This window comes from Vitis riparia, chromosome 12, assembly GCF_004353265.1.
Source record: "Vitis riparia cultivar Riparia Gloire de Montpellier isolate 1030 chromosome 12, EGFV_Vit.rip_1.0, whole genome shotgun sequence".
NCBI lineage: Eukaryota > Viridiplantae > Streptophyta > Magnoliopsida > Vitales > Vitaceae > Vitis > Vitis riparia.
The window spans coordinates 20,303,302-20,318,942 of record NC_048442.1 but is presented as its reverse complement, the minus strand read 5'-3'; the positions used below and the strand labels follow the sequence as shown (position 1 = coordinate 20,318,942).

Genomic DNA, 15,641 nt, shown 5'->3' with positions numbered 1-15,641 from the left:
CAGTCACTGTGCCCGGCGGATAGAGATCCCCGGCAGCAGATCCCTTACAAACAATCCAAATTTCAGAGGAAGATTCTCATCTTACTCATATCAGTTCCCTTTTAACGCCCGAAGAAGCTCAGAATATTCAAGACGTCCTCCGGCAAAATCACGACGTTTTCGCATGGGCACACTCTGATATGAAGGGAATTCACCCCTCGATAGTCTCGTATAAGCTTAACATTTTACCAATGGCAAAACCCATCCGGCAAAAGGTTAGACGATTTCACCCGGATAGACAAAAAATCATCCGGACGGAGATTGACAAACTGCTAGAAGCCGGATTCATCAAAGAAGTGGAATATCCGGACTGGTTGGCAAATGTAGTAGTGGTACCCAAGAAAGAAGGCAAATGGCGCGTCTGCGTCGACTACACCAACCTCAATAAAGCATGCCCAAAAGACAGTTTCCCTTTACCACGAATAGATCAGATTGTGGATTCCACCGCTGGGCAAGGGATGCTCTCCTTTCTGGACGCTTTCTCCGGATATCACCAAATCCCCATGGCCCCAGATGATCAAGAAAAAACAGTCTTCATAACGCCACACGGACTTTACTGTTACAAAGTCATGCCATTTGGTCTCAAAAACGCTGGCGCCACTTATCAAAGACTGATGACAAGGATATTCAAACCTCTAATTGGCCGCACAGTAGAGGTATATATTGATGACATCGTGGTTAAAAGCAAAACTCGTGAAGAGCATGTTCTCCACTTACAAGAGGTTTTTCACCTCTTAAGGAAGTTTGACATGAAGTTGAATCCTTCCAAATGTGCCTTTGGCGTAAGTGCTGGAAAGTTCCTGGGCTTCATGGTCAGTCAAAGGGGGATAGAGGTGAGCCCAGAACAAGTCAAAGCAGTCGTAGAAACCTCACCCCCAGGAACAAGAAGGAATTGCAGCGCCTCACAGGCAAGCTCGTCGCCCTAGGGCGTTTCATAGCCCGTTTTACCGATGAGTTGCAACCCTTCTTCCTGGCAATCCGCAAAGCAGGACCAAGCGGATGGACAGACAGCTGTCAAAGCGCTTTTGAAAAAATCAAACAGCGCCTCATGCAACCACCCATCCTAAGCAGCCCCATCCCCAGAGAAAAATTGTATATGTACTTGGCTGTCTCAGAGTGGGCAATCAGCGCTGTCTTATTCCGCTGCCCATCGCCCAAAGAACAGAAACTCATCTACTACATCAGTAGAGCGTTAGCAGATGTAGAAACCAGATACTCAAAAATGGAGTTAACGGCCTTAGCTCTTCGAAGTGCCGCCCAGAAGCTCCGCCCCTATTTCCAAGCACACCCAGTGGTCGTACTAACTGACCAACCCCTTCGCAATATCTTACACAAGCCGGACCTAACCGGAAGGATGCTTCAATGGGCCATAGAATTGAGTGAATTTGGAATCGAGTTTCAGCCCAGATTATCCATCAAAGGCCAAGTAATGGCTGACTTCGTGTTGGAATACTCTCGAAGGCCCGTCCAACATGACGAAACAAGTGAAAAACAATGGTGGACATTGCGGGTTGATGGAGCCTCACGGTCATCCGGCTCCGGAGTAGGGCTCCTACTGCAATCCCCAACCGGAGAACAGCTGGAGCAAGCCATCCGGCTGGGATTCCACGCCTCCAACAATGAAGCAGAATATGAGGCCATCCTATCCGGATTGGACCTCGCCCTGGCTCTATCCGTCTCCAGGCTTCGAATCTATAGTGATTCCCAACTTGTGGTAAGACACGTTCAAAACGAATACGAAGCCAAAGATGAGCGTATGGCGCAATACTTAAACAAAGTAAAAGATACTTTGCAGCGGTTCACCGAGTGGACAATTGAAAAAATCAGACGGACTGAAAATGCGCGTGCCGACGCCCTGGCAGGTATAGCTGCCTCCCTCCCCACCAAGGAAGCAATACTACTGCCTATATATGTACAGGCCAAACCTTCCATCACGGAAGCCTCCACTTGTAACACCATTAAGGCAGACGAAACGGATGACGAGGGTTGGATGAAAGATATCATTGAATACCTCCGGACGGGCACCCTGCCCGAAGAATCTAAGCAAGCGCACAAGATCCGGGTGCAAGCCGCCCGCTTCACCCTGGTCGAAGGGCACCTGTACAAGCGATCCTTTACAGGCCCCTACCTCAGATGCCTGAAACATTCAGAAGTACATTATGTATTAGCTGAATTACATGAGGGTGTATGTGGAAATCATGCTGGAGGGCGATCACTGGCACACAGAGCCCATTCGCAAGGTTATTACTGGCCTACGATGAAAAAAGACGCGGCAGCATACGTCAAAAAATGCGACAAATGTCAAAGGCACGCCCCCATACCACACATTCCATCGGGAGAGTTGAAAACAATCTCAGGTCCCTGGCCCTTTGCACAGTGGGGCATGGACATAGTAGGACCTCTACCAGCCGCACCTGCCCAGAAGAGATTCCTGCTTGTCGCCACAGACTACTTCAGTAAATGGGTAGAAGCCGAAGCATATGCTAACATCAAAGACAAAGATGTCACCAAATTCGTATGGAAGAACATCATTTGTCGCTTCGGAATTCCCCAAACAATCATAGCAGACAACGGTCCACAGTTTGATAGCAAGATTTTCCGAAATTTCTGTTCAGAACTCAATATTCGGAACTCATATTCTACACCACGCTATCCTCAAAGTAATGGGCAAGCAGAGGCCACAAACAAGACTCTAGTCACGGCCTTGAAGAAAAGACTCGAGCAAGCCAAAGGGAAATGGGTGGAGGAGCTACCCGGCGTCCTGTGGGCTTATCGAACCACACCCGGACGTCCAACAGGAAATACTCCCTTCGCCCTCGCATATGGAATGGACGCGATCATTCCCACCGAAATTGGCCTACCCACTATCCGAACCGAAGCAGGAAGGCAGGATGATGCAAATGCAGAATTAGGAAGAAATTTGGACTGGGCGGATGAAATAAGAGAAACTGCAGCCATCCGGATGGCAGACTATCAGCAAAGGGCATCAGCTCACTACAATCGCAAAGTAAGGCCCAGAAGCTTCAAAAATGGTACGCTAGTACTTAGAAAAGTTTTTGAAAACACTGCTGATATAGGGGTAGGAAAGTTCCAAGCCAATTGGGAAGGCCCCTACATAGTATCTAAAACAAGTGAAAGAGGAGCCTATCATCTACAGAAGTTGGATGGAACCCCATTGCAGCGACCATGGAATGTATCTAATTTAAAGCAGTATTACCAGTGAAAGACGAGGCAAAAGATAGAAATACAAAATGAACAAATGTATTTTTATTGATATTTGGGGAATAAATCATATACAAAAAGGCCTCCGGACTACAAAAGTACAGAAAGAAGATAGCAGATTTTCTTTTACAAAAGGAAAAGGCTGTCATTGAGCAGGTTTGCTGTGCAGCTTCTCCAATTCACCCGGGGGAATTGAAGGAACGTCCGCTTGATGCCATGTTTCTTCATACAGCAGCGATAGCCGAACAAGTACATGTCATCAACTTGTTTCTGGTACTCCGCTTCAAGTTCCCCCCTCTCCGCAGCAAACTCACCCTCCAGCTCTTCCTTTTGCGTTGACAAACGCAACTGCAACTCTTCTCTCTGCCGTCTCTCAATAGACACCTCTGTCCGGAGGTGCCTCACCTCCCTCCTCAAAAGAGCCATTTCATTCTCCGCCTCAAACAGGCGAACTTCCATAGAGTCCTCCCGGTTCTTCGCCACAGCAACCTCCTCTCGAAGAGCCTCGTTCTCCTCTCGAAGAACCTTGTTCTCTTCTCGAGCAGTAGAGGAACTGGCTTCAGCCTGCTCCAGTCTCAAACGCAACTTCTCCTCATCACCTTTTCGCTGAGACACGAAGGATTTTGTGTACTCAGCAGTCTCCAACAGGTGAGAAAGAAGATTACGTTGAAGAGCCATACCGCGAAGGCCACTTACCAGCTGCAGGAAAGTACTCAAACAAAGAAAAACCAAGTTACAAATCATATGACCGGCGCATCAGTAGGACAAAAGAATCAAACGCAAAGTATACCGTCTCTACTGTCTCGAACATCAGGGCTGAAGGTACTCCAGCATCTTCGCCAGAAGGAATCTGATTTAGCTTCTCTTCCATCTCCGCGTAGCTGAAAGGGCTAGCAGGGATGAAAGTGGCATCATCAAAAGGACCCTCTCCCAAGGAAGCATTGGAGACTGATTCCTCCTCTGGAGCCGCACCTTCAGCATTCTCAACCGGCTGGGCTTCTTTGGGTGGAGCCTCAGCCGGCGCCAGCATTGGAACCTCAGCCGACGACAGCACTGGAGCCTCAGCCGGAGCCAGAATTGGAGCCTCAGCCGGCACCAGCGCTGGGACGGCCGGGCTCTCTTCCGCCATCTCCGCTGCATCCCCTTCCGGATGACCCTCCGGGACGGATGAACAGCTGACTTCGATGCCTTCCGTGAACCGGTCCTGAAGCCGCCCAGCGAGGCCAGACTTCAAGTCGCGTACCAGACGCAACCTTCTCCGAGTTGGCCCCTTCACAGTACAAAGGGACGGGGGCTTGGCCCATGCACAGGCAACTCCTGGCTGTCAGCCCCCATTTCTCCCGTTGGGGGTGCAACAGGAGCCAAGTCGGCAACCTCATCCGGGTGAGCTGAACCGGGTTGATTTATCGAAGCTGCTTCCTCGGCCAGAAGAGCCATCCGGACGTCTGTGCCACCGAGGGCCCTGAAAGATTAAGGCCCCTAATAAATTCAAAAGTGGTTGAGACAGAGGCCGGGAGAGGATTTTCCGGCTCTTCAATATAGCATTCCGCTTCATAACCAATGGGAGGCGGTACAAACTCCTTAGGGGGAGTTGGGATTTTAACGGCCTTACCCTTACTTTTCTTACTCAGCTTCTTCTTCTTCTTCGCTGGAGTACCAGCAGGTGGAGAGGATGCGGGCCGTTTCCCACCCGGAGCCTTCCGCAGAAGCCCTTCTTGTCTCTTCTTCTCCCGTTTGTTGAGACGGGCCTTGCGCGTCCGGGCATCCGCCTTTCGCACCCCCTCGTAGAAGGGAAGATCTTCCAGAATGAAATGCTCCCCAACTACCACTTCTTCAGGCAGCCGCCTGGGAAGTATGTTCAGCACGTATGACTGAGGCTGCTGGACGACCAAGCGGAGGTTCTGCGCAGAAAGAAGCAGTTCGCATCTCCGCTCGGCCGAAGTTATCTCGAAGAGCTTGTTCAAGCGGTCGAACGAAGCCTTCTCCACCCACTCCACCAGTTTTCCCCTCTTATCCTGGTCTGCACCCAAACAACCAAAATATGTCAGCCGCCTAAAAACAATGCTGACTTACGAACTATGCAAAAACATAAAGTAGCTTAGCTATACCTGGAATCTCCAGTGACTGATTGGGAACAAAGGGCCTATCCGGATGCTCAGACAAACCTGCCCATACGCCCTTGACCAGCACCTGCCCTTGGCGGCCTTCTTATTCGAATCCGGTAGGTTTGTCACCAGTTGCAGAGACGGAAGGCTGGCGACGAAGCTGAAGATGTTACTCTTCACCTTCTTGATCGAGTAAACGAAAAGAACCTCCAGTAATGAGAGGTCCAAATTAAACAACATGCTTAGGATGCTGCACCCCATCAGCACCCGGATCATGTTGGGATGTACGTACACTGGAGGAATTTGGGTGAAGTGCAGAAATTCCTTGAGCAGGGACGGGACAGGGAACCGGAGCCCAGCATTAAACTGCTCCTTGGTAAAGAGTATCGCGTTATTTTCCAGCTTCTTAGGCAACACGCCCTCTCCATCAAACAGTTCCACAGACACGCCATTAGGAACGCAAAACCGGTCGCAAAATTCCTTCGCATTCAACTTTTCCACAGACTTTTCAGCGCGAGCGTCACCAGACGGGCGAGATGAGGCAATTTCCTTAATAGCAGACATTTTCTAGCCCAAAGACAAAGCAGAATCTGCATGAAAGGAATCCAACAAGTCAAACAAACAGAATCGACCCCACAAAACCTCAAACCCTACCCCACAGGAGATTCGATGCCCCACCAAAAAAGCAAAAGCGCAGGGGGGCAACAGAAACCCCAAACACACCCAAAACGCAGAAAAAGCTAGCACCGAACAGTCAAAACGCCCAAAAGCTTCCTCAAGCAAACCAAAGGCAAACCAAGAAAAGAGGAAATGAGAAGGAAAGAAATCAGAATAGAGTTGCGTACCAAATGTAAACTCGAAAGCAGGGTCGGAAACCGCAAATACAGTCACCGTCACCACCTGAATGCTGCCGGTGCACTCACAAGCGAAGATAAACAGCAGGCAAATGAAGCGATTGCAAAGAAAATGCAGTAAGAAAAAATGCACAGGGAGGCCACAGGCTGCTATTTATAACAGACAGCCCCTCGGTATTCAAGCGTTCAGCAAAACGATATCATTAAACCGACACATTGCCTAGGGAATACCCAGAGACGGCGGCTCGCCATAAATGCTCTCCTGTCTCTTCGCCCCCGCTCGCCACGTGGCCCAGTGAGAACAAAAAGCAAACTTCGGTTTTCAAAAAGCAATCATTCTTTTTTAACCCGCCCATTTTGCTAAGGCAAAATCGGCAAGTTAAAAAGGGGGCATTGTAGGGACCCATCCCTGATGACACGTGGCACGCGTCCCCTGACGACACGTGGCACATGACCCTACCCGGAGTATCCACATCCGGATTTCCCCAAGAGTACACGTGGCGCGCTTCCCTATCCGGACCACCGCCATTATTCATCCGGCGACCTTTCATATTCCACCCGGATGTGTTCATCCGGATCACTGGCCAAACTAAGCGTGCCTCACTACGTCATTCTGACATCCTGTCACAAATCATATTCCGATACCTGCAGAGCGAAAAGACAGAAGTGACAGCTGGTCACTTCCCACGATCTCTGACAGCCGTTCGCAGGATAAGGATGTCCCTGCCACCATCTAGTGGCAATCATGGTAAACCAAAAAGCCTTCCATCATTTATGGAGGAGAGAGAGAGTTTCTAAATGGTATATATATGAACCTTCGCACAAAGCAGAAGGTAAGCTTCTCAATACCTAAAAAAGGCCAACTGTGCCATCTGCGTTTATCTCTTTCTATGGCTGACAAAACCATCGGAGGGTGTGTCCGGACACCCCGTCCGGACGCCTTTTGCAGGAACAGCTGAATCAGGAATGTGTATTCGTTGAGATCGTATTTTTATCCACTTGGTAATCACGTGGATTGCAGAGAATACGAGGCCTCAACAATGATGCCACAACAGTGGATCATATCTTTAAAAAGAAGAAGATGAAAAAAGGGCTCAGCCAACCAGCCAAACCCAATAAGCTTCCATAGGAATATGTATCTTCAAACATTTTGAAATATGATGTAATTTTATATAATTGAGTTGACAAGTTGATTTTCCTAGTAAATGAAATGGGATTTCCAGCAGGACTATGAAGAAAAATTTTGGACCTAGACCCAAATTTGACCTGCCACCACCTTATCAATTGGGTCCATCAATCTCTTATTGTGAGACAAGAAATGCCAAAGTTTGAGTTCAAACCAGCTAGTTTAGTGATTGACCCACACCCAACAAAATGCTATGTTGAAAGATGGGATGGAACCCTTAGTTTTGAAGAAATTTAATAAATTTTACGACTAGTAACAACCCATTGACTTCCATACCATTATTTTTGAAATGTGATTTGCATTTGGTAGAATTTTTATTTGACATGTTTTTTGTAGGAGTGGTTTTTTTTTTTAAATGTTTTCTCAAAAAAATGTTTTCAAGAGAATTACCTATTAAGTGTTTTTTTTTAAATATAAAAAGTGATTTTTCAAAATTTAAAAAGTGTTTGCTAAAATTTAATCACCAGTTGATTTTTTTAAAAAAAAAAAAACATTTTTTAGGTTGAAAACACTTTTTAAAATTATCGTCAGGCTTAAAGTATAGCCGTTAGAATGAAATTTGTGAAGTCACATAGCATATAAATATTTTTTATATTGTGAAAAATAAAATAATATTTATTATTATTTAATTATTGATAATTAAATAGTTAATTTGTGTATAGTAATACTAGTTTAAGTAATACTAGTTTAAGTAATAAGTCAAACATATCCTAACTTTTTCACAAAAATAAATTATGTTCCCATTTGAAACTATTTTCAAAAACAATTTTATGTTTTTTAATCTGTTGCCAAACTCAAAAACAGTTTGGTAACCTTTTGGTATAATTATTTTTTTTCTAATAACAATAAATGCAAAAAGTTGAGACATTTATACTACTGTCTCAACTTTAAATAGTATTGTTTGTCCAAACATTTTGAAAATCAATACTATAATTTTATTTGGTAACTATTTTTTAAAATGGTTTTAAAAAAAAAATAAGAATAATTTTTGAAAATTACTTTATAATGTTTTGTAAAACAAAAATCTATTCGAGAACTTGAATCGTTTTAAACCTACTTTTAATATTTTTAAAAATAATTTTTTATATTTAATGCTTTATTTTCAATCAATCTATTTGCTTGTATAATTGTTTTTTAAAACAGTCTTAGAAAATAATTGAAAACAAAAAAAAAAAAAAAAAACAAGCTAAACAAGAGGAAAACAGTTTTTTATTATCAAACATATTTTTCTAATTTTTTTATTCTGAAAAATAGAAAATCATTTTCGAAAACAGTTGTCAATGATTTTCTTAGAGAATTACTAATTAGTAACGTGTCTTAATCCCATGCTAAAGTGAGATGGCAAACACTCGTGATAGCAGCCGGAACCAAGGAAAGAGAGACGTTTGAAACTTTGTAGATGGTTCTATACACTGAACCTACGGAAAGAAGCAGGTGTTTGATTAAGAGTTGCAGGTTTTGTCATAGTCATGGTGGGCTCATACCCTCCCAATGGAAAGTGACAGTCAACCCACTTTTCTCATACACCCCTTCTGCCTGCTTCCTTGGTACATATACTCGATTGTATAGTGTTCTATGAGTGTAAACTTTGAATAAAAACCATCCTACCTTCGTGGGAATTATCATGGTTTCCTACTTTGTCAAACATTCTTGTCTTTCTTTTTCCTCGTCTCTTCTGGCCATTGTAAAATTAAGGTAAGAAGTTGTAAAGAATTGAAGGAAAAAGGGTAGAAGTTGGTGGCCATGGCCTTTGGTAGTTGGTAGTTCACCTTGTATTGATAGGTAATCCTTTTGTAGGGGAGAAGGAATTTTCTTTTTTTTCTTTTTTCTTTTTTCTTTTTTTCTTTTTTTTGGAAATTAGGATAAGGTGTGACAAGATATAAATATTTGAAAGATACAATTTTTTTAATTTAAAAATAAAAATGAAACACGTTTTATTTCAAAAAATGACTCATCATCATAATTCAATCTTTTATTTGATAATAAGAAATTTTCTTATTTTTTGAATATAAGATGTCAAGTAATCAAATAATAAGTAATTAATATATTGATATTATTTTTAAATTAAGTTGTTAATATGACTTTTCTTTTCCTCTCAAAGAATTCTATTTTGTTCAAATATTTGATACTAATTTTCAATATCATATGTTACTTCAAGTTATTGTCCATTTAAATTTGATCTAAATTTTTTGGAGAAAAAGAAGATTTGGTGGAAGCCAAAGGTAGGGTATCTAGAATCACTTTGGACCATTTCAAGAACATTTAAAAAAAAATCAAAATATTTTTTAAGGAAATATCTTTCAAATACTTCTCGAAGAATCACTTCAAGTATTTTTTCATATTTACGAAAATATTTTTAAAAAAATATTATCAAACATCTATTTTTAATCTAAAAGTCACTTTTAAGTGCTAAAAATACTTCTAGGAAATGGGCTCTAATGAAAGTGTTAAGGTTAGGTCATTGGGAGGCTAAAGTCTGCATCTTCTATAATTGGTAAAATTTACATATATCTTAAAAGTTGTTCCTTGAGCTAAAAATCCTAACTCCGTCATTGCTTGTAAATCCCCTATTCTCACTAGAAAAAAAAATAATAAAAAAAAAATGAAGAAAAAAAATATATTGTAAAGAAAAATAGGAGTTAATTTGACTATGTTTCTTAAAATAGTTCTCAAAAATTAATTTTTAACATTTTTTTAACTCTTTTCAACATTAAATTCTTACTTGGCAATTCAAATATATAAAAAAAAAAAATTAGTGTTTTCATTTTCATAAAAAATACTATACATTAGTATGTAATGTAAAAGTTTGAAAAATAAATTTTTTATATTTTTAATATTTTAAATTTAATAAAAATTTAAAAATATAACAAATTTATTCTAAAAATAATATATTTTCTCAAAAGGTTATTTCGATTAAAAATCTATCCATAGCGTGTTTTTAAGCTTGAAAAGTGCTAATATTCCTTAAAAAGGGAAAGTATTTTCAACAAAAGTTCCCCAACCGGCCTAGTTTTGCTTGCCACACAAACTACTCATGCACTCGTACGGAACCTCCAAATTACATAAGCCACCTGGCCGCCGTCTTTGCCACTAGTGCCACCAGCAGGGCCATCGCAGATGGAAGCTCCGAATGCAAGGCAGGCATTAAAGGGGACACGATCCGATAGGGTCGCTGTCACGTGAATTCCCCAGACGCCCATTACCGCCTTCGACGCTCCACTGTCCCGCCCATCCCTCCCGGATCTTCATTTCCAACCTCAATCCCACCCATGTGAGCCTCACCTTCATCCACCCCGTATTCACTTGCAGCCTTGCAGCGCGCGTATCACAATCTGCTACCGAATCGAGTGAAGGAAAAGTCAATGCCCCGTAACGTCCAGGAGTTGTGAGTTGCAGCATTTAGACTAAAGTATGGCAGCCCATTGTTTTTAATGCATAGGTGGCAGAACTGCATTGGTTGGGGAAGAAGTCGGTCCTTAAAATAAAATTAAGAGAAGACCGTGGAGTCCATAAATACCAGAGTAGATGACCCCAAACTTCATATTCATATTCATATCCCATCTGCTGAAAAGTTCGAGCTACATATCAGCTTAATTCTGCACCGGATTGAGGAGAGTCTCTCTTGTATATTTCTCAAACAATATACCCCAGCATGACGGTAATTCTCTTCATTCTTTCTTCACAATCACAGTATCTCTGCAAGAGACAGGAAAAGATTGAGAATGGTCTTTTTTTTCTTCTTTGTTTAGAATATTTCTGAGAATTTAGAGGAATTTGTTTGTGGGTCAGACAATAGAGATGAGGGTACACATGGACTGCGCTGGATGCGAGAGCAAAATAAAGAAAACCCTACAAAAATTGAAAGGTACATACTTAGGTCTTTCATAATTCTTGTGGTATATAAATGCCTGAAAATCATGGAACTTTGCATGTATGTATATTCAGGAGTTGACAGCATAGAGATAGACATGGCGACACAGAAGGTGACAGTGACGGGATGGGCTGATCAGAAGAAGGTTCTCAAGGCCGTCCGTAAGACGGGGCGAAGAGCGGAGCTGTGGAGCTTACCCTACAACCCAGAGCATCACAACGGCACAGACTATTTCAATATCAGTCAACATCATTGTAATGGACCGTCAACTCACTTCACCCCACAGCCATCTTCTTACTACAACTACTACAAGCATGGGTACGACAGCCATGATGGGAGCTATTATCATCGTCCCCCGCAATCCACCATCTTTGGGGAGCAGACTGGTGCTGCTTTCAGCGATGACAACCCTAATGCTTGTTCTATAATGTGACCAATTGACATTTTTTGATCTTCAATTTATCTTTATTCCAAGTGTTGATGCATGATTTCACAACTGAATCGGTGGCCGAGTGCCCGTTATGCTTTATATTAGATGCAGGCACATGTGCATAGGTCACTAATCTGATTCCTTGTTAATATGTTTTTATTCAACTGAAAAGGTGGTGAATATCAAAAAATCCTGATACAAGCAAAATCAATTAGTCCCAGTTCAATTTTCAGCATGTCCTATCATCCTAACAACGATCTCAAAAATACAAAGTATGGGCCTTCCAGGCCCGATTAAATGTACTATAGACATCATACAAGCCCATAATGGGGTTGCCCAATCGTCAACAGTTGTATACATGCCTTTTCAGTAACTACCTTGGACCGGTAGTTATTCACTTCCAGGGCCCCTGAACCGGTTCTTCATCCTGCACATTTCACTACTTAAAAGGTTTCACTTTCACTTCTTCATCTCTCTGGAACCAACCGCAAATGACTCATGGGATGCGACACTCCGCCCCTTCACCGGAATTTTCCTCGGCTTCATCTGTCACCTACACCCCACCAAGAAAGCATCATCGCAAAATCCTTAAAGAAAAGTTTTATGATGATTATACTGAACAATCTCCCACCCAATCTCCATATGAATTTGATGAGGAGGAGGAGGGTGAACAATCTGTATACACTGACAATGAATCTGCGTCTGGGACTAATGCACCTGGTGACCAATTTTCACTGCCTGCCCTTGAATCCATCCCCAAAGGCAAGAGTTTCAGGCCTTCTTCCTCTTCGAATTCCTCGTCAAACTCTCTCAATCCCTTCACACAATCCTCCTATATTAACATAGCGCCTTTACCCATCTTTAGAGGGTCTTCCGATGAATGCCCGGTCACTCATTTAAGCCGGTTCACCAAAGTTTGCCGAGCAAACAATGTGTCCTCAGTTGAGATGATAATGAGGATTTTCCCAGTTACACTTGACGGTGAGGCTGCTCTATGGTATGATCTAAACATCGAGCCGTACTCTTCGCTGTCTTGGGAAGAAATTAAATCCTCATTTTTGCAGGCATACCATAGGCTTGGACTTACAGACGAACTGAGATCAGAACTTATGATGATAAATCAAGGCACTGAAGAATCAGTTCGCTCCTACTTCTTGAGACTGCAATGGATACTAAAGAGGTGGCCAGATCATGGCCTCCCAGATGGTCTGCTTGAAGGCATTTTCATTGATGGACTGAGGAAAGATTTTCAAGATTGGATCATCCCGCAGAAACCCAGTTCGCTGAACGAGGCGCTGAGGCTGGCCTTTGGGTGGGAGAAGGTGCAAAGTATTCGTGGGGGTAGGGAAAAGGAGTGTGGGTTTTGCAGTGGAGGGCATGAAGAGGAGGGGTGCGAGATAAGGGAGAGAATGAGGGGGTTGTGGATTAAAAGTAAGAAGCAGATGAGGGATTATTCGGGGAGGATTGTGAATGATGAAGAAGGAGAGAAGGAGTTTGAGAGGTGGGTTTCAGTGGGAGGAGAGAGTAATGATGTTGGGAAGAATGAAGAAGAAGGAGAAGAAGGGGTGATGGGTTGGAAGAAGAAGAGGCAGTGTCAGTGTGGGAAGCATCAGTGTTGGAAGAAGTTAGAGAGGAACAATAGTCACCTCACTGCAAAAAATTCTAATCCAGGCTGAGATACTTTTGTGCCTTGTTTGGTTGCCATGAAAATTCATCAAACTTTTGAAAAATTTTCTAGTTGTATTCGGATTCCTGTATTTTGCTTTGATTATGCTTGTGGGTTGGATTTTCCTCAATGAACCAATCATGTGAGTTACAGAACATCTCGGACTGATGTATTTGGTAGCAAACCTCTAACTTTATTTGAAATTTATGAAAATATTTTATGTTTCTTAATTAAAATAATTTCCTTAAAAAGTTGCAGATTTAATTAAAATTCCCTTTAAAATTTTTAAAAATTTAAATTTTAAGGAATTTAAAATTTAACCCCACATTCTTTTCCAATTTTAACAGGCCCCAAATTTGAATTGGACACGAAATTGAATTTGGAAAGGGTAACGTCTGTTTTCTAATTGGATCTAAACGATCCCTTCTCATATCTTATTCCGAAGATTCTGTGTCACTATCAATGTGGATCTCCATCGAGCAATCCGATAACTAAATCTATAAATAAGTCCAATTAAACCCCCCATTCTCTGCAAACCCAATCTCTGAATTCCAAATCTTCCCCATGGCTTCTTCTGCAGAACGACACGACCTCCTCTTCGCTGCCAAGCTCGCTGAACAAGCCAAGCGATATGACGGTAGGTTACGGTTTCGACTACGAGTTGTTTGGTGCCCTAGAAAATCGACTATTTGAATTTTCAGCAGATTTTTACTGGTTTTTTAAATCCCCTAGAACTTTTTCTTTTTCTTTTTTTATGTTTTTGGTCGATTGAAGATTGAAAGTTTCGATTTTTGCATAAAAATCTGGCAGAGATGGGGGATGCAATGAAGAAGCTTGTAAGGATGAAAGTTGAATTAAGTCCAGAGGAAAGATCAGCCTTCTCAATGGCGTACAAGAAGGCGATTGAGCCTCTGAGATCATCATGGGGAATCCTGCAACAGGGAAAATCAAACGAAGAAATAAATGGGGCCAAGCAGAAGGTGATTCGGATTAGGGAGTTTCAGGAGAAGATCGAAAGCGATCTGTCGAGTATTTGTGACGAGGTGATGAGTCTATTAGATAAACACCTTCTTCCTTTCACCACAAACGATGAGAACAGAGTATTCTACCTTAAAATGTGAGTGAGGACTGAGGAGTAGGGTTTCTGTTTCTTCAAGCTTTCAATCCATGGGATTCAATGTCGTTAATTTCCCTGAGTGTTTGGCATTTGAATTTTTGCAGGAAAGGCGATTATTACAGGTACATGGCGGAGTGCAAGACTGAAAGTGAGAAGAAAAAGGCCATTAGTAATTCCTTGAAAGCATATCAGGTCACTAACTTCAATGCATATTCATCAAATTCCTGGAAAAGAAAAGAAAAGAAAAGAAAATATCATCTGAATCGAGTATTTTAAAGTTTTTTTTTTTTTTTTTTGGGTGTGTATGCAGACAGCCATTGTTGAAGCAGAGGGTCTTCCTCCTTTGAATCCCATTATGTTGGGTTCCAACTTGAATTACTCAGTCTTCCTTTATGATATTGTGAAGGCACGTAGAAGGTTCGTACTTGTATCATATTCAGAACCTGCTCTATCCCCATTTGATTCGAAACATGCTTTTGATTTGATTGATACATATTTGACAGGGCGATGGCGGTTGCAAGGCGAACTGTTGATGCAACAGTGGGAGAGATTGAAAGCAAAAGGCTGAATAAGGAAATGTATGAAGATAGCATGACAATTTTGGACCTTATAAAGGACAACCTCGCCCGGTGGGCCGCGGACGTGCCTCTGGGTTCAGATGATCTATTTTTCGTATTGAGGCGTTTTAGTTTATAATTCCCCTCTAGGGCCTCTACTTTACTTCTCTTATCTTCCTTTTTTTTCAGACATTTTATTTTTATAATTTTTAAGTTTATAGTGAAATTTAATATGTTTATAGTGAAATTTATTTACTTCCCTTTTTTTTTTAATATTTGGAATATTATTTTTTTTAAGTTAATAATTACGTGGGTGTTTAGTAAATCAACTTAATAACTTAAAGTGATTTAACAACTTAATTTAAGTAATTAAATAAGCATGTTTGATAAAATAATTTAATAACATGACTTAAAATTAAAAATAATTTTAATTAATAAGTAAAAATAATTAATTTATTCATAAATTCATATCATTATTTTATTTTATTTTACCATAATTTGCCTTAATTACCTATACAATTTCTTTCGTTGCTCCACAATCTTCATTAAGTTGTTAACTTTAATATAATTTGATTTAAAAAGTCAATTTAAGTA

The 15,641-nt window shown here is 41.6% G+C and overlaps 2 protein-coding genes across 3 annotated transcripts; both read left to right on the top strand.

Moving 5' to 3' along the window:
* Positions 1 to 10,969: 10,969 nt before the first annotated feature.
* On the top strand, positions 10,970 to 11,914 carry LOC117927198 (heavy metal-associated isoprenylated plant protein 28-like). Of its 2 annotated transcripts, none has more exons than XM_034846637.1 (3): positions 10,970 to 11,064; positions 11,196 to 11,271; positions 11,352 to 11,914. In XM_034846637.1, the coding sequence occupies exons 1-3, from the start codon at positions 11,059 to 11,061 to the stop codon at positions 11,708 to 11,710; spliced, it is 441 nt and encodes a 146-aa protein (XP_034702528.1). In that variant the 5' UTR covers positions 10,970 to 11,058; the 3' UTR covers positions 11,711 to 11,914. The 2 variants fall into 2 exon arrangements, with proteins under 2 accessions (XP_034702528.1, XP_034702529.1); XM_034846638.1 differs by having other exon boundaries at positions 11,156 to 11,271.
* A 1,956-nt stretch (positions 11,915 to 13,870) lies between these two features.
* Positions 13,871 to 15,223, top strand: LOC117927325 (14-3-3 protein 9-like). The gene is made up of 5 exons (XM_034846812.1): positions 13,871 to 14,010; positions 14,184 to 14,490; positions 14,595 to 14,682; positions 14,801 to 14,907; positions 14,994 to 15,223. The coding sequence occupies exons 1-5, from the start codon at positions 13,938 to 13,940 to the stop codon at positions 15,184 to 15,186; spliced, it is 768 nt and encodes a 255-aa protein (XP_034702703.1). The 5' UTR covers positions 13,871 to 13,937; the 3' UTR covers positions 15,187 to 15,223.
* The last annotated feature ends 418 nt before the right edge of the window (positions 15,224 to 15,641 follow it).